The sequence below is a fragment of the Rhinatrema bivittatum genome, chromosome 1 (assembly GCF_901001135.1).
Source record: "Rhinatrema bivittatum chromosome 1, aRhiBiv1.1, whole genome shotgun sequence".
Classification (NCBI taxonomy): Eukaryota; Metazoa; Chordata; class Amphibia; order Gymnophiona; family Rhinatrematidae; genus Rhinatrema; species Rhinatrema bivittatum.
The window spans coordinates 503,845,079-503,866,796 of NC_042615.1; the positions used below are offsets into that span (position 1 = coordinate 503,845,079).

At 45.1% G+C, this 21,718-nt stretch overlaps 1 protein-coding gene across 1 annotated transcript in view; it reads right to left on the minus strand.

Annotated features, from left to right (window-relative positions):
- Positions 1 to 21,718, minus strand: part of SLC35A2 (solute carrier family 35 member A2) — a 163,128-nt gene that overhangs the window by 111,097 nt on the left and 30,313 nt on the right. The window contains exon 2 of the mRNA XM_029610348.1: positions 16,783 to 16,965. Within this exon, the coding sequence (XP_029466208.1) occupies positions 16,783 to 16,965 (183 nt within the window). The remainder of the gene's footprint in view (positions 1 to 16,782; positions 16,966 to 21,718) is intronic.

The window sequence follows — 21,718 nt, forward strand, 5'->3', positions numbered from 1 at the left end:
TCAGAAGTGCTTACAAAGGCACACTTTATGCCCCTCTAGCGAAAACAACACTAAGGAAGCGGGCCCTATCTACAGCAGGCCCCCATCAATGGAATGCGCTCCCCCCGGACCTACGACTTGAACCATGCCCTTCGGCTTTCAAAAAAAACCTAAAAACTTGGCTTTTCATCCAAGCTTTCCCTGACACTTAACCTTGGCTTAATAACAGTCTTGTCCAGTTCCCAATGTACTTCCACTTAACCCTTGCCTTGGTTCAATAACAGTCTTATCCAGGTCCCAATATACACTCACCCAGTGTATTTTCTCATCCTATAACTCAACGCACGTAACTTTTTACCCGCATATTATACGCGTTTTATTCTTGATTGTATAATCTCTCCCATTAATTTCAATGATGCAGTCTCCTGAACAGTTTCAAATTACAGAATATTCAGTTTATGTTCCCTGTACCAGTTCTTGTATTCACTTGTTTTATGTACTGTCTTTGTGCGAAGTTGCAGTTTTTTGTAAACCAGGGTGATTTGTATCCCATACAGGAACCTCGGTATATAAAAGTTAAAAATAAAATAAAAAAATAAATCCAGGAATTGGATCAGTTATCACCATCTGCCGTTTTCTCCTACCTGCAACTTCAACAGTTTGATAGGTGGGAAGATATACAAGGAGAGTTAAATAAAGGAAAGTCCCAATTTGAGGGCTGGTGCGAGCAAGCAGACCGCCTGAAGGGTGGTTTATCAAAAATTTATAATATGTTGCAAGGCTCTTTGGCAAAAAGGCCCCAATACACATACACAGGGGAGAGAGACTTAGAGATTTCGCTCTCTGATGAAGATTGGGATCAAATATTTATTCACACTAAGAAGTGTTCTGTCTCCTCTTCCCTTACTGAAAATGGTTATAAAATACTATTTCGTTGGCACCTCACACCAAGCAGGATGTATAAAGCCAAACTGTGTGATGATGATCTGTGTTGGAAAGGTTGTGCTCAAATTGGATCCTACCTACACATGTGGTGGGAATGCCCTAAAGTAAAGAGAATGTGGACATCATACATTGTACTCTACACAGGTAAGTAGAACTGTCACCGGCCCAGGGACTATTGAACGTTCCCCTTTGACGGTTCCAGGTTTGAAAGTATACTAATCAACCAGTTCTGTTTGGGGGCACGGTGTCTGTTGGCGGCCTCCTGGAAACAATCCGCGGTGCCTCCAAGGGAATCCTTATTACAGAAACTGGACATAATGTTTGTGATGTATAGGATAACTGCCCAAAAACACCATCACATTCCCAAATTTGAGAGGACATGTGGAAAAGAGATGTGCTGCCTGCGACCCTGGGGATTTCTACCTCTAATGACCCTCAGACTGACACGGTTGTTCACTGTATTTACAGTATCTCATGCTTTATTCATTCACATTCTCCTAAATTCAGCTTGTGGATGTTGCATAGCATTTGTTCTGTTACATGATGCATTTAATATATAACACACTTCGTGCAGCAGTACATTATTATTTCGTTGATGCATATATTCGTGTGCAATTGTTGTGCGACTGAATATTACTGTACATTATTTGCATCTTTGAAATACTGAATAAACATTACATTGAAAAAAAAGGTTTTGGGGAGAAGTAAACTATTGGGGTATATTATTTAGTATGTTTGTTCATCTGATTTAAATAGCTAGTCAGAGGGCAGGCAAAAACCAGGAGTTTGTGTGTTTGTATTTTCCTCCCTACCACCCCTAGCTCATCCTTTAATTTATAGGCAGGCGACACTTTCACACTAAAAAAAGAAAAAAAAAAAATCAGCCTTTTAACTTAAATTCAGAAATTCCCCACACTTTATCACGAGTTTAGTGGTTAGAGCAGTGGACTATGAACCAGGAGACCAAGGTTCAAGTCCCACTGCTGCTCCTTGTGACCTTGGGCAAGTCACTTTACCCTACATTGCCTCAGGTACAAAAACTTAGATTGTAAGCCCTCTGGGGATAGAGAAATACCTACAGTACCTGAATGTAAACCGGTGTGATATCTCAATTGAGATGAATGTCGGTATATACAAATAATAAATAAAATAAAAATAAAATTCCCTTGTAGGTCACTCCCAGATAAATAGTGAATACACTAATACATTTAAAGAACCCTAATTGTACACTTTCTTACGCCCATAGCAACTTAAACTTAACTAGGAACTGAACAAATTTAAGATGAAGGCAGCAGTCCAGCAGCAAGAGGGAGGCCTACCAGTCTTTTGCATCGAGTGTCACATGTACGATTTTTTACCCACTGGTGAAAATTGTACGTGTGTACCCGGTGCAAAGAGCTCCTGTCTCTTAGAGAATGAGTCCTATCTCTGGAGGCTAGAGTGTCAGACTTGGAGGAGCTGAGGCTGACAGAGAGGTATATAGATGAAGCCTTCAGGGACATAGTAGCCAAGTCCCAACTCCAGTCTGGCAGCCCTGGTGCTGCCTTGGAAGAGGAAAGTCTCATGATCGAAGATCATCAACCAGGTGCAGCAGGAAATGATCCTGTAGCAAGGACCTGCTCTCCAGGTGGTGCACTGTCCTCTCGCACCAAGGATGTCTCTCCCAGGACTACTGCCCTGGAAGGAAGGGTTAGGTCAGCCATCATAGTTGGTTATTCAATTGTTAGGAATGTAGACAGCTGGGTGGCTGGTGGGCGTGAGGATTGCCCCATAACATGCCTACCTGGTGCAAAGGTGGTGGACCTCACATGTCACCTAGATAGGATTTTAGACAGTGCTGGGGAGGTGTCAGCTGTCGTGGTACATGTGGCACCTACGACATAGGAAAATGCGGGAGGGAGGTTCTGGAAGTCAAATTTAGGCTCTTAGGTAGAAAGCTTAAATCCAGAACCTCCAGGGTAGCATTCTCTGAAATGCTCCCTGTTCCACGCGCAGGTCACCAGAGGCAGGCAGAGCTCCCAAGTCTCAATGCATGGATGAGACGATGGTGCAAGGAAGAGGGATTCCATTTTGTAGGGTGAAGGGGGAGTCTTTTCTGAAGGAATGGACTCCACCTTAATCAGGGTGGAACCAGGCCTGATGGCGCTAACCTTTAAAAAGGAGATAGAGCAGCTTTTAAACTAAATCAAAGGGGAAAGCAGATAGTCCCTCAGCAGCGTATGGTTCAGAGGGAATTATCTTCAAAGGATACTAATGAAGCATTAGAGTTAGGGCATCCCAACAGAAAGGATCCAATAATAAGAAAAGTAGTCCAAGTGCCTATAATTAAATACTCACCAGAACTAAAAGATTTCAATTTATCCCTGTCTACTGAAAAGTCTGGCGTTTAATCCTGTATTGTATCTTGTGGAACAATGGCTGGATCGGCAGGGGATGCGAGGACATCGCCGGCTGGTAGGACACCTTTCACATGCAGCACGGCTTACAGTGGCTCACATATGGAAGCATTCTCCAGAGCTTATTTGCTGGAATAATAAAGTGGCAGCTATTGCTCAGACGGAGAAATATATCTTTTGAAAGATCAAGTGGATGCCTATGACAAAGAATGGGGCTTGTACTGGTCATGGCGAGAGAGACATTTTGTCTCAAAGGCTGGCATTTTCACAGTATGTGGGAACAAGGGGGGAAGGCATTAACATGGGTCAAGATATTGTTCTTGTTTGATATTACAACATTTGTATACATGGTTTCTATGGAATGAGATTTTATTGTAAATCGCTGTGGTTTTAAAAACAAAAAAATAAAAAGTTAAAAAAAAGAGAGGTATTTTTATCCTAAAGATCTTAATTTCAAAATTGGAAGAAGGATCCATCAGAAGAAAATAGGAAAAAGCATAAGCATTGGCAAGTTAAATGTAAGACATTGATAAGGCAGGCTAAGAGAGAATTTGAAAAACAAGTTGGCTGTAGAGGCAAAAACTCATAATAAAAAACTTCTTAAAATAAATCCGATGCAGAAAGCCTGTGAGGGAGTCGGTTGAAGCAATAGATGATCGAGGGGTTAAAAGGGCACTTAGGGAAGATAAGACCATTGCAGAAAGATTAAACAAATTCTTTGCTTCGTATTCACTGAAGAGGATATTGGGGAGACACCCGTTCCGGAGACGTTTTTCAAGGGTGATGATTCAGATGAACTGAACCAAATCACGTTGAACCTGGAAGAAGTGGTAGGCCAGACTGACAAACTGAAGAGTAGTAAAATTACCTGGACCGGATGGTATACACCCCAGAGTTCTGAAAGAACTAAAAAAAAAAAAAAAAGAAATTTCAGACCTATTTCAATTAATTTGTAACCTATCATTAAAATAACCTATTGTACCCGAAGATTGGAAGATGGCCAATGTAACCCCAATATTTAAAAAGGGCTCCAGGGGTGATTCGGGAAACTATAGACCGGTGAGTCTGACTTCAGTGCCGGGAAAAATTGTAGAAACTGTTATAAAGAATAAAATCACAAAACATTTAGATAGACATGGTTTAATGGGACACAGCTAGCATGGATTTATGCAAGGGAAGTTTTGCCTCACAAATTTGCTACTTTTTTTGAAGGGGTGAATAAGCATGTGGACAAAGATGGACTGTATACCAGCAGGTTCAGTTAAGGCAGACAGCAAAGGACTCTGGGACAAGCTGAGTGAACCAAAGGCCTGAACCAAAATCTTCAGTAGATATAGTGTATTTGGATTTGCAGAAGGCGTTTGACAAAGTCCGCATGAGAGGCTTCTAAGAAAACTAAAAAGTCATGAGATAGGAGACGATGTCCTTTTGTGGATTGCAAGCTGGTTAAAAGACAGGAAACAGAGTAGGATTAAATGGTCTGTTTTCACAGTGGAAAAAGGTAAACAGTGGAGTGCCTCAGGGATCTGTACTTGGTCCAGAGCTTTTTAATATATTTATGAATGGTCTGGAAAGGGGTAGGACGAGTGAGGTGATCAAATTTGCAATGACATAAAACTATGCAGAAAGCAAATGTTGCTTACCTGATGTAACAGGTGTTCTCACAGGACAGCAGGATGTTAGTCCTCACAAATGGGTGACATCGAGGATGGAGCCCACCACGGAAAACTTCTGTCAAAGTTTAAACAGAACTTTGACTGGCCCCTACTGGGCATGCCCAGCAAGGCACTGACCCTGCAGCCAGCAGGGGTCTCCCTTCAGTCTGATTTGCAAAGCTACAGGCAGTGCCTAGAAAGTAAAAACAAAACGAACCCAACACCGCGGGGTGGCGGGCGGGTTTCGTGAGGACTAACATCCTGCTGTCCTGTGAGAACACCTGTTACATCAGGTAAGCAACATTTGCTTTCTCACAGGACAAGCAGGATGGTTGTCCTCACAAATGGGTGAGTACCGAGCTGAGGATGTCCTGACTTGCACCAAATGCACCCAACGACGTGCAACAGGCAGTACAAGTGGGGTGGAATTTGGGAAAGGGCATCCGCACCCTACCGGGAAGGTGGAAGGGTGTTGGTACATCAGGTTGGAAAAAGGTTACGCAAGACAGATTGGCCGAAGATGGAGTCCTGTCTTCCAGCTTTGTCCAAACAATAGTGGGCTGCAAAGGTATGGAGAGAACTCCAGGTTGCAGCCCTGCAGATGTCAGGAAGCGGCACCGATCGAAGGTGTGCCACTGACGTAGCCATGGCCCTCACAGAGTGTGCTTTGACACGGTCTTGGAAAGGAATGCCAGCCTGCTCATAGCAGAAAGAAATGCAGTCCGCCAACCAGGAGGAAAGAGCCTGCTTACCCACAGGTTGTCCTAACTTGTTAGGATGGAAAGAGACGAATAATTGAGTGCTCTTCCTGTGAGAAACTGTACGGTCTAGGTAAAAGGCTAGAGCTCGTTTACAGTCTAGGGTATGCAGGGTCTGTTCTCCAGAGTTGGAGTGGGGCCTGGGAAAAAAGATAGGTAGTATGATGGATTGATTGATATGAAACTCAGAAACTACCTTAGGTAAAAATTTAGGGTGAGTGCGGAGTACCGCCCGGTCCTGCAGGAGTTTAGTGTAAGGCGGATAGGTAACTAGGGCCTGTAATTCACTAACCCTGCGAGCTGAAGTGATAGCCAAAAGGAATAACACTTTCCATGTGAGATACTTTAACTCACAGGAGTGCAGAGGTTCGAAAGGAGGTTTCATTAGACGACCAAGAACCAGATTAAGGTCCCAGGATGGGGCCGGAGGCCGTAAGGGTGGCTTCAGATGGAGCAAGCCTTTAAGAAAACGTGTTACTAGGGGTTGTACTGAAATAGGGACACCCTGTACACCTTTATGGAAGGCGGCTACCGCACTGACATGCATCCTAATGGAAGAGGTTTTAAGACCTGATTCAGAGAGATGCCATAAATAGTCCAAGAATTTGGAAATTGGACAGGAAAGGGGATCAAGGGACTGAGAAGTGCACCATGATGTGTACCTTTTCCATTTGTATGAGTAAGACTTTCTTGTGGAAGGCTTTCGTGAAGCTATCAGGACTCGAGAAACGGAATCTGAAAGGTTGAAAGGCTGAAGGACTAACCTTTCAACATCCATGCCGTCAGGGACAAGGCTTGGAGGTTGGGATGGAGGAGGCATCCGTCGTTTTGAGTGAGCAGATGCGGGTCCTTTCCCAGAGGAATGTGCCTGCGGATGGAGAGATCCTGGAGTATTGGAAACCATACTTGGCGTGGCCAGTAAGGTGCTATCAGGATCATGGTTCCTCCGTCCTGGCGTAGCTTCACGAGAGTCTTTGACACAAGAGGAAGTGGGGGGAATGCGTAGAGCAGACCGGTTGTCCACTTGAGGGAGAATGCATCCCTCGGCCGAGAGTTCTGGCTCCGAATGAGAGAGCAGTAATCGTCCACTTTGTGGTTCTGAGGGGACGCAAAGAGGTCTATGCGGGGAGAACCCCACTTGTGAAACAGAGAGGTCGCTATCAGAGGATCGAGTGACCACTCGTGCGGTCGGAAGACACGGCTCAGCCGGTCTGCCAATACATTGTCTACTCCCGGCAGGTAAGTGGCCCTGAGGTACATAGAGTGGGAGAGGGCTTCCGCCCAGATCTGCGCAGCTTCCTGACACAGAAGGAAGGAGCCTGTGCCTCCCTGCTTGTTTATGTACCACATGGCCACTTGGTTGTCCGTCTGGATTAAGATTATCTGATGAAAGAGATGATCTTTGAAAGTGCGGAGCGCATAGCGGATTGCTCGAAGTTCCAGGAAATTGATCTGGTGTTCGGCTTCCTCGTTGGACCATAACCCTTGGGTTTGAAAATTGTCCACATGGGCCCCCCAACCGATGTGGGAAGCGTCGGTGGTTAGGATAACTTGCGGATCCGGTGGAAGAAAGGGTAAGCCCTGAAGGAGGTTGACCTGAGTCGTCCACCAAGTTAAGGATAGGCGCAGCGCTTGTGTGACTGTGATTATGGAGGACAGAGGCTGAAAAGCTTGAATCCATTGTTGTCGTAGAGTCCATTGTGTTACCCTCATGGCTAGTCTGGTCATGGGAGTGACTTGAACCGAGGATGCCATGTGTCCTAGGAGAACTAGGAATTGGCGAGCTGTGGCAGTGTCTTGAGACTGGAGCTGGTGAGCTAGGGACATGAGAGTTTGGACCCGTTGTAGCGGAAGGTAGGCCTTTGCCTGTAAGGTGTCCAAGTCTGCCCCAATGAAAGATAAGGTTTGAGATGGGACGAAGCAAGATTTCTCGTAATTGACAAGAAACCCTAAGGAAAGGAGTGTGTTGATTGTCAATATGTAGGGAGGACCGGGCAATCTGAGGGGTGGAGGCCCTGATCAGCCAGTCGTCCAGATAGGGGTATACGTGGACACCTTCCTTCCTGAGGAATGCTGCTACAACTACGAGGCATTTGGTGAAGACCCGTGGAGCAGATGCCAGACCGAAAGGCAGTACTCGGTATTGATAATGGTCGCGGCCTACGAGAAACCGCAGATATTTGCGATGGGATTGTGTTATCGCAATATGGGTATAAGCTTCCTTGAGGTCGAGGGAGCATAGCCAATCCCCTTTCTGCAGCAGAGGGAGTAACGTGCCCAGGGTTACCATCTTGAATTTTTCTTTTTGAAGGTACTTGTTGAGGGCTCGAAGGTCTAAAATTGGACGTAGCCCTCCTGATTTCTTTGGAATTAGGAAGTATCTGGAATAGAATCCCTTGCCTCGTTGAGAGGGAGGAACGAGTTCTATAGCATTTGATTGCAGAAGAAGAGATACTTCCTGTTGTAATTGAGCCAAATGGCTGGATAGACTCCACGCTTGAAGCGGCGGGGAGTCTGCCGGAAGAGTTATGAAATTGAGGTGGTAACCCTGTGCGATAATCGCCAGCACCCACTGGTCTGAGGTAATCCGTATCCAATGCTGTAGAAAGTGGCACAGACGACCCCCTACAGGGATGTGGGGGAGTGGGATATGGCATGTGCTCCGAGTCGGGAAGTCAAAGGCCTGCCGCAGGCCCGGGGGGTGGGGCTACAGCAGGTCTTTGTTTCCGAGGTTGGCGTGGCTGAGGTCTGGTGGAGGATCGAGCCGGACGAGGCCTAGTCGACGGAGGGTAATAACGACGTGGCCGAAAGAATGACTTTTTGGAGTCCTTAGGTGGTGGTTTGGAGGATACCTCAGATGGAACAGACGAAAGTTGTTTCAACGTCTCGTGGTGATCCTTCAATTCCGCCACAATTTGTTGAATCTGTTCTCCGAACAGATTATCCCCTAAGCAGGGTAAATCGGCTAGACGATCCTGAACCTCTGGGCGAAGGTTGGATGATTTTAAACCAAGCCCAACGTCTGGCTGAGATGGCAGTAGCTGAGACTTTCGTGGAAGCATCGAAGATATCGTAGGCCGTTCGGATCTCGTGCTTCCCAGCTTCAAATCCTTTGTGAAGGAGGGCTTGAAGCTGTGGCTGGTATTGGTCCGGTAAGGTGTCAGCGTAGTCCTGCATTTGTTTAAGGATAGCTCTGTTGTACTGAGTCATATAAAGTTGGTATGAAGCTATACGAGATATCAACATAGCCCCATGATACACTTTCCTTTCCACACTATTAAGAAATTGGTTGTCCTTGATAGGGGGAGTGGAAGAGTGTGGCTTTAAACGCTTGGCTTTCTTTTGCGCAGACTCAACTACAACAGAGCGATGATCCAGTTGAGACTTCTGAAATCCTGGTGCTGACTGAACGAGGTAGGTTGAGTCAGCTTTTTTATTGACTGGTGACACAGATGAAGGTGATTCCCAGTTTTTCTTTAAAAGATCCAGAAATACTTGGTGAATGGGGATGGAAGCGATGATCTTGGGGGCATCCAGAAATTGGAGCAGCTCCATCATTTGGTGCCTGTCATCGGTCTCAGATTGCAGCTGAAAAGGCACAACTTCTGACATCTCCTTTACAAAATTTATAAAGGAGAGATCTTCAGGAGGAGATCGTTTTCTACTCTCTGTAGGAGATGGTGGGGATGGTAAATCTGTATCTGAAGATGAATCATCACCCCAGGTATCATAAGGATCATGTAAGGTTTGCTGTCCTGAAGGACCTGGTAGAGGATCCAAAGGCATCGATGGAACCGGTGCTGCAAGCGGAACAGTGAACGGCATCGAGGGCTTCGGGGCCACCGATGGAATCGGTGCCGATCTTGGAATCGATGGAGCCGAAGGATAAATCGGTGGAAAGGTATGTGAAGGCACCGATGGAACGACACCGGACGGAGGAATCCGGAACGGTGTTTCTCCTGTCGATGAATGTCCTTCCGGAGATGATGGTGTAGTCGGTGCTAATGAAATCACCGATGGAAGGGCGCGCATAAGTGCCTCCATACGATTTAGTATCGGTGCCAACGCTTCCACTATAGGCTCGGTGGTCGGTTCCATCCTCGGTGGCAGAGTCGGTGCTGAGGTCGGTGCCGGAATCGGTGCCGGAGGCGGTGCCGGTGGAGGCTGGAATCTTCGCATCGCATTCTCGATGGCCTCCTGGACCAGCCGGTCCAGTTCTGCCCGGAGACCAGGGGTAAGCATACCCGGCTCGACGGGAGAGGGAGGCTGAGGCAGGGCCGGAGGGACCACCGTAACCGGTGGGATCACGGCCCCCGCACCCCGGGAGGGTGAGGGTTTCCTCGGTGCCTGCGAACGAGACGTGGACGGTGCCAGGTCCGACCGAGGCTTTTTCTTCGGTGGCTCGGCCTGTTCAGAGGTCGATGGTTGCGGATCCTCGACGGGCCGAGACTTGTGCCGTCGATGGCGATGCTTATCCTTCCGATCTCCTCGGTCATCCGGGGAGGGGACAGGAGTCGACGGCCGAGAAGTCATCGATGGTGGACGGTCACCGGCGGGTTGGCGATGGTGGTGCAACTTCGACGGTGCCGGTTCCGATGACGTCGATGCTATCGATGGCGTTGGGGTGGGTGCATGGAAGAGGAGCCCCATCTTCTCCATCCTGGCCTTGCGACCCTTAGGTGTCATTAAGGCACATTTGGTGCAAGTCAGGACATCATGCTCACTACCCAAACATAAAACACAAACCCTATGGGGGTCAGTGATGGACATAGTCCGGGTACAATCCGGACATCGACGGAACCCCGTCGCCATGGCTTAAGGCCAAATTTAGGCGCGGGCTCAGTAAGTTCCCACAGGCCTCAAGGGCCAAAATCGACGGCCGCCGATTAAAAAGGGAAAAAACTTACCGGTTTCCGCGAAAGTGACAAAAATTTGTCGAAGGGAGACCCCTGAGGGGCAAATTTTCTTCGGATAGAAAAATACCGAATTCCTGTCAGGAACGTGGTAAGAGAGCTCCTTTCACCGCGTGGCAACTGCTGCGCGGAAAAAAGAAGACTGAAGGGAGACCCCTGCTGGCTGCAGGGTCAGTGCCTTGCTGGGCATGCCCAGTAGGGGCCAGTCAAAGTTCTGTTTAAACTTTGACAGAAGTTTTCCGTGGTGGGCTCCATCCTCGATGTCACCCATTTGTGAGGACAACCATCCTGCTTGTCCTGTGAGAATAGTTAAATCTCAAGCAGATTGCCATAAATTGCAGGAGGACCTTGCAAAACTGGATGACTGGTCTTCCAAATGGAAGATGAAATTTAATGTGGACAAATGCAAAGTGATGCATATAGGGAAAAATAACCTTTGCTGTAGTTACACAATGTTAGGTTCTATCTTAAGAGTTACCACCCAGGAAAGAGATCTAGGCGTCATACTGGATAATACATTGGAATCATCGGCTCTGTGTGCTGTGGTGATCAAAAAAGTATATAAACAGAACGTTAGGAATTATTAGGAAGGGAATGGCAAATGAAACAATGGATGTCAATGCCTTTGTATCTCTCCATGGTGAGACCACATCTTGAATACTGTGTGCAATTCTGATCGCCGCATCTCAAAAAATTATAAAGTTGCACTGGAGAAAGTGCAGAGAAAGGTGACCAAAATGATAAGAGGCATGGAACAGCTACCCTATGTGGAAAGGCTAAGGAAGTTAGGGCTATTCAGTCTGGAGAAGAGACGACTGAGGGGGGGATACAATAGAGGTCTACAAAATCATGAAAGAACTTGAACGAGTTAATTCAATCGGTTATTTACTCTCTCAGATAATAGAAGGACTAGGGGGTAACTCCATGAAGGTAGCAAGTAGCTCATTTAAAACAAATCAAAGAAAATTATTTTTCATTCAGCACATGGTTAAGCTCTGGAATTCATTGCCAGAGGATGTGGTTATGACAGTTAGTGTAATTGGGTTTAAAAAAGGTTTGGATAAGTTCCTAGAGGAAAAATCCATAAACTGCTATTAATTAATAAGCAATGGTAGTTTGAGATTTATTTAATGTTTGGGTACTTGCCAGGTACTTGTGATTTGGATTGGCCACTGTTGGAAATAGGATGCCTGGCTTGATGGACTCTTGGTCTGAACCAGTATGGCATATCTTACGTTCTATTATGGGTTCTGACCAAAAGGAGCTCCAACATTACTTATCTCTGCCGTGCAAGACTCACCAGTCAAGAATCCATCCAGGAGCTGTTGGTACCCCTGTAGGGAGGCTCGAGACTTCCCTCTTTTGCATATCATTACCTGTGGGAAAGGTCACCATGGCATCCTTTAAGGGATATAATACCCAATGCAGGAAGACATGAGTCATGAAGCTATACACATAGCAGCCTGGGAAAAGAACTATAGTTAAAAAAAAAAAAAATTGAATCTCAGCTTCAACATTCTTTCTATCATGGAGATCCTTGAACATTTTGCTTTCCTCCACCAATTGTGGTCTTAAAAAGATAAGGACAATTGTCTTCCCCTCCCACCGCATGAATTCAATACCATATTCTCTTCCTTGGGAAGGGAATATAGATCTCTCTTAATCTTGGTCACCTTAAGGATGGAATCATGTGTCTCACATTGAGGAGAATCCATATGCAACAGTCAAATATAGCGGAAAATACTTGGTGGAGTGGGAGGCACCCAGGAATATGAGATTTCCCTACAGATTGTCTCCCATTGCTCCTCAGAGTGCTGAATGTGGTTATGCCCTGGAATTAAGGGTCACCAGCTCCTATCTCCTGAACATCTTCCCCAGTGAGGCATCTTCCTCCCCTTCTGAGGAGGTACAGCTATCTCCTCCTCCCTTTGCCCTGCCAATTCCCTAAGTATGTCCCAGCCAGAGGAGCACTCTAGCACCCCAAACTTTGCCAAGGCCAACCTGAAATTCTTTTATGGCTGGGAAGCACTTAAGGAGGACTCCAAACAAAATTTTTTTTTTTTTAAACAGCCTGCAGTCATTTTCAACACCACAAGCTTAATTTGGTCTTAAAAGCCCTTTTGGAAAGCCTCATTTGTTTAAAGGGGAAGTGAGCCTATTCTACAGACTGTTCTCTCAATTGCTCCTCTAACAGAGAGAGCAGAAGAGAGGAGCTTCTTCATGCCTGGAGATCAGCTACTGCAGTAACTTGTGACCAATGCTCCCTCCAAGGAGTGACTAGGTGTTTACAATTTTTTGTGTGCGAGTTAAACCAACAATTTTTGGACCACCAGTATTAGTGTTATATTTCTGTATATAGCACAAATTAAAATTTACATGAGAGACCATATAAAATCTGTGAGCAACTCCAAAACATATGAGCGATCGCTCAGGCACTCAGCTTAGAAGGAACTGTGCTTGAGACACTGAGTAGTCTCGGGTTAGAGAACAGATTCAGGCTAGACTCTGGTTTTTCTCTCATAAACTTATTAATGACAAGAAAAAAAAACCCAGAAGCAGCTCTGCTTACCTTAGCAGTTCTAAAAAAACAAAACAAAACAAAAAAAACCAACAACAAAAAACAGCAATGTAATTAACAGTTCAGCAGTAATGGCCTTCCCTAGGGCCTCAGTAGTTATTCCCTCTCCCTAGGGAACTACCCTGGACCAGGATTCTTTGTCACCATAGGGCATAAGGTGGTCCAGACAAGATCTCTGGGGCCGGTCCTTGGAGATGTTCTGGAGTTTTCTCCTATATACCCCTTCACAAACTGTGCAGACACTGCTGTCCCTGCGGTAAATCCACAGCTTCCATGGAACCTCTTGATTCGACTAATCGATAGGAAAAGAGAGGTAAACGTCCTGGCACACTTGACTTATTTATATAGTCAATTTTTGGCCCAAAACAGTAAAATGACTGCTAATCTTGCCAAAATGGGCGTGCTGACCAGGCCCCGTTCCATGTGCACCAAAGTGCTGCCTTCCATCATAGGAGCCAGTTTTGCATTTAGCAGGGTGCTGATCTTCTATGGAATGCATCTTCCTGCGTAGCACCTGTCTGCTCGCAAGCAGGCAAAATGCACCTGCTGATATGCTAAGCCATCATGACTTACCTGTAGTGCCTCACCTCCATTTTTCTCTCTCATGGAGAAACACGATCACCTCCAGCCCCCTGAATCCAAATCCAGCACAGTACTACAAGAGACCAGGAGACAGTATGGAGGAAGAGGCTGTGCAGCAAACCTTTTATTTTTCCTTTTTAGTATCCTGTTCTACCAGGGAAATCAGCCCGAAGACTGTTGCCCTAGAAGCCCTGCTGCCAAACGCACCAAGGGAACAAAGTCACTAGGGCCCACCTAGTACTTGACCCACTGATGCAGGAACTCAGACCCCCAAGAGGGAAGGGAGAAACAGTCCAACAGGACTGTTGGCCGGAGCATCCTCAAGATTTAGCCTATGCTCCACAGGGAACATGGGCCTAAAACTTCCCAGGAGCAGCCTATTTATAACTGCAGCACCAGTTCACACGTCCACCATTTGCTGAAGACAGAGAAATACTGAAGTGCTGAAGGCAGCACCAGACCTTTAAAGTGGAAGTGAAGTCAGCTTTGAGCTTTATCATCTTTGTCTCCACCTGCTGGTAAGAGGACGACATAATCCATGTGTCTGGACTGGTCTAGCATGGATGAGAAGGAAACGTCTACTTATGCATTTGTTTGCATGGTTTCTGGATGCTATTTTTCTTTTGTTTGTTTTTTTTAATTCCTTTTTATTTTGGGAATACTTACTGCTGTGTGTTTCCCTGAATTTGCTTAGTGTGTATCTGACAGAAGTCTGAGTTTTTAAGTTATACTTACACTTGTTACTCAACCTTTTATTAATGTACTCACTGTATAAGTTTCTGTTCTATACACCTTTGTCATTTTGACTGTATTGCTGTATTTTATGCATACGAAGTATTTGAATAAAACTTAATTAAAAAATTATGCTTACGTTAGTAAGTAGCATAATTCCTCTCTCTCTTCATACATTAGATATTAAGTCACCAATACCTTTCTACATGGGGGAAGTTATCCAATTACCCTTGTGGCATTTTCTGGGAATGACCTCCTGTAAGAGACTTAAGGAATTCCTGTTTTGATGTTTTTCCTGTAAAAGGACAAAACTTTCTTATATTTTGCCCTGTGGAATTATTATGCTGCTTCAATAAAAGATTTTTTTAAAAATGCATATACAGAAATAAGAGTTAATTCAGCAAACAAAAAAGTCCATAAATCACACAACCAGTAAACTTGTGATAAAGTTATTAGTGAAGGGATTGTGATTACTTTTGCTTTTAATTAAAATTGTATTCAAACTAATGAAACACAACATACATTATAAGATTGAATACAAAAGTGATCTGCTCCAATTTTCAAGAATGTTAAATATTTCTCTTCAAATCCCTAACCCATTCTCTATTGTCCCTCTTCCCCCTTTCAAATATTCTTGTTTTAAATTAATCAGGAACTGAGATAAAGATCAGTAGGGTGAAGGCTGCTTTAAAAGGAGAGCAAGAGTTTCTGGATTCTTCCAGGTGGGCTGGCAGCTAACAAAGCTGAGACAGCACCTCACCCTGCACCATCCCTTGGCCTACTTCAGGGAGCCCGAGTATGGCTGCCAGTGCAGAGCTGCAATATTTAGTCTTAATGCACTGGGGTGGTCTCTATACAGTCTGCGCTCCAGCACAGTGAGGTCAGCCTTTGGGGCAGAGGTGCTGCTAGCTACTTACAAAGTTTGGGGGGTCAGACCCATGCGTCTCCTCTAGCTCCTTGGGATTCTGGTATTTAAACTCAAGAATTATGATCACCCCACTACCTCCACCCTGAGAATGATTCTGTAAACACAAAAATGAATTTCATTTTCCTCTTGCTGTGATGTTTAAAAAAAAAAAGGGCTGATATCTGTTACCAATGGTGAAGAAAAATTTAGGTCCTGAAGTCTCCTCCCATAAGAATTTTGGTGGTAGTCTATTTTTTTTTTTTTTAAAGTTATGCCACTCCCTCTCCACCCTAGCATTCCTCTAGCTTTAGCCATCAGAAATTATCACCCTGAGGTCTTTCTCCTGCTTACTGCACATCAGTATCTTATCCACCCATCACATACTGCTCCCTTGGATTACTGCATCTCACACAAAGAAAATGAAAATTTATCACCAACCTCTCTTCAGCCCACTCCCTCTCTGGGCTGTGTAGCGAGACAGACAGCCACTTCACTTCAGCTCTCTCTCACCAGGCAGTACTTCTTTTCATGTAGCCGGCCTTCTCTCTCTCCCCAAACACCAAACCCTTTCTACCTCCCTCCCTCCCCCCCCCCCCCCCCCTCGGACAGTAGTGGAGCTTCCCTTCAACTCTAGCAATGCAGTCCTTTACAACTGAAAAGCACAGGCCGTGGCTTGATCTTGCGTCACTTTCAGCACCCACACACCAATGAAAGAAGAAGCCAGAAGAGATGTGTGGCCAAGTCATAGATCATGCTTCACTCTCCAACAACTAATGGAGCATAATGGCCCAAGGATCAGGGCGCTATGAAATGGACTTGAGGTTCATGACTAGGGACATCTTTGCTTTGGGATGAGAAACAGGAGAGTACAGACAGCATTTCTGGACCATACTGGTGGTATCCCAGGATTAAACCATAGCCAGGCCAGTCTGGAATAGGTGACAGTGACGCATCATGTTCAGTTTCATTTAATGTGCTTAGCTCTGCTCTGTGACTTCCCAGAGTCAGCTTTCAAACCACACATTTGAAAAACCCCACAAAGCAGTCAAAAAGATGACGATAGTTTGTATTTCTAGACTGCCTTTCCAATTTTAGCTCAAGGCAGTTTACACTTATTTCAGACATAAGATGATCTTTCATTAGTCTAACAACTGGTTAAAGGTGGAAGCTTTTGAGACTGCCACAGTAAAAAGTGATCCTCTCTGTTCAGTTACTGTATTGGTTCTCTTGTAACTAGGTTTGTATTTTGTTTTTTTCATTTAGTGGCTATCAAAGCAGTCACCCAGGACGGAAACATGTTCATTCGCTCTCTGCCCGACTCCCCTCACTCAACTCACCTCGCTTCTGAAAAAAGATGAGCAATAGGCAGGTGGCACTCTTCAGCACCTCAGCCATGACCACTGCGGTGGTGGCGTAGAAGCGGTCTCCAGGTAGGGTGCGGACATAGCGAATACTCAGGATCAGGGAGGCGTTCTGTACCACCAGAACAGCTAGACTGATGTACTTCAGCTTCCGGTTGGCTGCAGTAGTGGCAAGAGGGAAAAAAAAAAAAGAACAAGTATGGGTCAGCCCCATGGCTTAGGCTGTAGTGCTATAGCACTGGGTTCCCCATCTAGAGGAGATGGCAGGGCCTGGACATATGCTAAGTGGGAAGAGGCAGGTGAAGGGGTTAGAATGGATAGCTACCACTGCATTGACAGTCCCTACCAATAGACAAGTATCTCTGAGGGTCCACCTCCTCCAGCACTAGGGATGACAAGGGGTGTCAGAATCTGGAACCCCTGCAGGTCTTCACATTGCTCTTTGTCAGGCTAGCCTGTGAAGCGGGGATTCAGTGTTTGGCAGGGGATCAGTTCCCTAAGTCAGCAGGAACAGTAGAACAGCCACAAGAAACACCTTCATATAATGGATTTAATCAGGTACACAATCTAGTATCATTAAACTGCCCTGACAGAGAAGCAGAGCCCTGCTTCCATATGGCAACGGCCCTATTCTTACAGTCAGTCTGCATAACAAGTATCATCCTAGACAATAAGGTTCATGGTCATTTTTTGGCACTTGATCTGCACCTGCTGGTTAGCACAACAAAATATACCTTCTAATCTCTAATGAGAAACTTTTTGCTCTCACAAAAACTCCCAAGTCTTAACTTATCTCTGAAAGAAATATTTTCTGCTACTCTTCTTCAAAGCCATTTTATACTTGTGCAATATTTATGCACACACCTCAGAACTAGGCCTGAACCTACTTCAATAATGCATAACTGGGCCTGAGCTTATTTATGCTAAGAGGCTGAGCTGCATTAATTAATGGGATGCTGACAAGGCTTCCTAGAATCTCTCAGGCATGCTGTCTGGCCAAGGGGAAGCAGTGAACGCCACTGAGAAGAAAAGAAGAGAGAAAAGAGCACAGGACACCAAACTCCCAACCGCTGAGGATTCTCTGACTCCATCAGAGGCTTTACCCTTCGCTCCCATACTGCTGAGGATCTTCTGTGCCCATCGCAGAGTGACAGGTTTTACCACTCACTGCACCAACACTGGGGATTTTCTTTAGCTGTCTCAGGCTTTACCTCTCCATCCCCCACTACCTACCCTCGACATTATCTCATATTCCTCTACTGCTACGGGTCCTTCCTGTTTGTGTAGTACGTTGTATATGTGGAAGTGTGCATGGCTCTAGTAGCTCTCACTCACACGTGTGCACTCTGTCACCTTCACATTCCCTCTCCCACATACACACACACTCTCCCTTCTCTCACATACACATACATTCTCCCTCTCTCAAACACACACAATCACACACACTCCCCCGCGCATTCTCTCTCATACATGCACTCTCTCTTTCACTTAGTGAGAATGCGATCATAAAAAACGAGGCATCGCATGATTCCAGCATACTGCAAGCTGCTGTTAATGGGGCCCAAAATTTCTGAGTCTTCTGGCTTTGAATCTACTACCACAGGCATGAAGATCAAACCCTTATCAACAGAGGACTGAAATGCTTCCAGCTTTGTACTATACATTTCTCTGCACTAAACAGGGAGGGAGTTATGCATCTTACCTTGATAGCTTTTTACAGGTTTGAATGTGTCAATTCTTGCCCAAAAGGAGGAGATAAACAGATTTAAAAGTTTAAATACTTAACCATCTCAACTGCAGACAGCTTGGATTTTAGGACATAGCTATAATGGATGAGAAATCTCAACAATGGCAGAATCCACAAAAGCAATAAGGGGAATATTACATTTGTAACCTAAAATTAAAACAATATGTCATAACCAGTTTCTCTAAACCTGGGTCAACCAGTTTCTCTAAACCTTTGGTCAACTGATTTCGAGGCCCCTTCCTGTCTTCTCTGTAATGAAAATCAAGATCCCTTTTGTTCAAATTTTTATTTTATTCTTTTCTTAATATTGGCATTTCAAGTTTTGAAAGCTAATTTCATTTTAGCTAGCTGTTCCATCATACAGAAACTATGAGATCCCTGTGCACGTGTCACACTGATACAAGAAAAACTGGTATACAGCACAAATAGCTGAAGAGCAGATCATTATCACAGCCCCATGCAGATGTCACACTATTACAGGTCAAACAAGAATACAGTACGAGCAGGGGAGAGCAGCCATCATTTAAAACATGTATACCTTTTATTTCAACGACAACAAAATAGGGGCCAGCTAGTTTCCAATTCGGATCTTCACAAATTAGCTAACTGTGAACAAAGCCACAAATCATGTCTGGAATAGTTATAATAAAAACCAACTTTTGGTTTTTATTATAACTTTTATTATTTGGTTTTTATTCTAACTATTCCAGACATGATTTGTGGCTTTGTTCACAGTTACCTTTTATTTCAATACATTAAATACAAAGTATTGAAATGTTCTAGGGCAGGGCTTTCCGAACCTGCCCTTGACTATCCATGAGATAAATGGGCCCAAGATGGAAAGCCAGTATATGGAAATTTACCTCATGCATATTTATTGTGGACACCCTGAAAACATGACTGGCTGTAGGGTCAACAGGACAGATATGGAAAGCCCTGTATTGGTATCAGGGCTGATGTTTTGCCAGGTCACCAACCTGGAACCTTTTTAAACTGCAGCAAATTGCTGGCTTCCTCCCCCCGCCCCCATCCCAAGTGGTTGGAGTGGAAGGTGGAGGCCGCAAGAACAGGTACCTGATAAGTGTGTGCACATCTTTTTAAGTTGTAGTGGAAGAATCCAATCCTCAGGCACACTGCTGTCTCCATATTGACCATAGCTGGGCCAGGAGCCCACACAGCCTGTCTTGCCATGCTACAGCAATTGCTGCTGATGGGAACAAGGCTTTGCATTGGGTCACTGCTGGAATTTCTCTGTGTTTGCTGAGACATCTTGTGTAGCTTAGTGAGGCTCCTTTTGTAAAAATCGTGTTGCTTAGGGGATAAAAGTAAATCCAACCAACTAAAAAATAAAGTACCATAAAGCTCTATTAAGATGTTACCAATCAAGCTCACCCTGAAATTTTATTGTCCTGTTTGCAGATGCCCAAAATTTGACCTAAACTTTAAACACTTTCCCTCAACAGATAATTTATTCTACAGTTTAATCACACAATCTTCTGCATAATTCAAAGCTACAAGTTAGCAAGCACACAGGACTACAAACATGCAGGCCTATACAATATCATCACGCGTCAAACGGGCGCTCATGATTTAGCACCCGCTCTCCTAACACTCAGTGATCCACCTCTCCTAGGTGCCGATTTAATATTTAAATGGGCTGCCAGAGTAGAAAGGAGGCACTTCCTCAGCATTGGGCACCCAGGAGAGGTGGCTGTCAGTGCAGTTAGGAAAACAGACGCTCAATTTTACAAGCGTCCATTTTCCTAACCTGTGCACAGCCGAGGGTTGGGAAAATTGACGCTTCTAATTGAGAGTCCATTTTCCTAACCTGACTGCTGGTGAAAATTTTTTTTTTTAATTTTTTTTCACTTATCCTTTTTTCGGTTCCTCCGACTTAATATCACCACAATATTAAATCAGAGGAACTACAGAAAAGCAGCATTGGAGAAATTACTTACCTGATAATTTTGTTTTCCTTAGTGCAGACAGATGGACTCAGGACCAATGGGTATAGTGTACTCATGATAGCAGTTGGAGACGGTGTCAGATTTCAATCTGACGTCAGCACTACCTATACCCCTGCAGGAAGCTCTGCTCTTCAGTATTCTCCTCGAAAAGCAATTGTGGATATATGTGTGTTTGAATAACTTGATTAACTTGAATTGGTTGACGTGAATTTTAGCTGGAGACCGCCAGTGCACTCAACCGAGAAACTCTGACACCCGGTAACTATGGGTGTCCTAACTAGAGGTAAAGTGTGGCTTACCCGTGTTTGTCTTGCTCTCGAGGACTGTCACCCGAGGTTTCCATATTCTGATGCGGCCGTGGGCGGGATACAGAGTCCATCTGTCTAGACTAAGGAAAACAAAATTATCAGGTAAGTAATTTCTCCATTTCCTAGTATGTAGCAGATGGACTCAGGACCAACGGGATGTACAAAATTGCCTGTGGCCCACTTAGTACTGCCCTTGCAAATGCTGTGTCCTCTTGGACCTGAACATCCAGGCAGTAGAACCTCAAGAAGGTGTGAATGGAGGACCATGTTGCCACCCGACAGATCTCGGCTGGTGACAGAATCTTGGTTTCTGCCCAGGACACTGCCTGGGCTCTGGTGGAATGGGCCTTGACTTGTAGAGGTGGAGGCTTGCCTGCCTCTATGTAGGCTGCCTTGATTACTTCTTTGATCCAGCAGGCTACGGTTGCCCACGTGGCCGCTTCCCTTTGTTTCTTCCCGCTGTGAAGGGCGAATAGGTGGTCCGTCTTTCATACGGATTCTGATCTTTCCAGGGACATCCATTTTTATTGGAGTGGTTTACAGGCCTCCAAACCAAAAGGAAGAGCTTGACAGAGATCTGGTTGAAGACATCCAAAAGATGGGAAAGAAGGGAGAAGTGGTGATCGTTGGAGATTTTAATTTGCCGGATGTAGACTGGAGAATCCCATCTGCAGAATCTAACAATAGTAGAGAAATAGTGGATGCTCTGCAAGGAGCTTTGTTCAAACAAATGGTAATGGAACCCACGAGAGAGGGAGCTATACTCGATTTAGTGCTCACTAATGGAGATACTGTCTCTGAGGTCCAGGTGGGTACCCACCTCAGCACCAGTGATCAAACGGTATTGTTTAATATCACAAAAAGGATACGGAAAAGAAGCACACGGACCC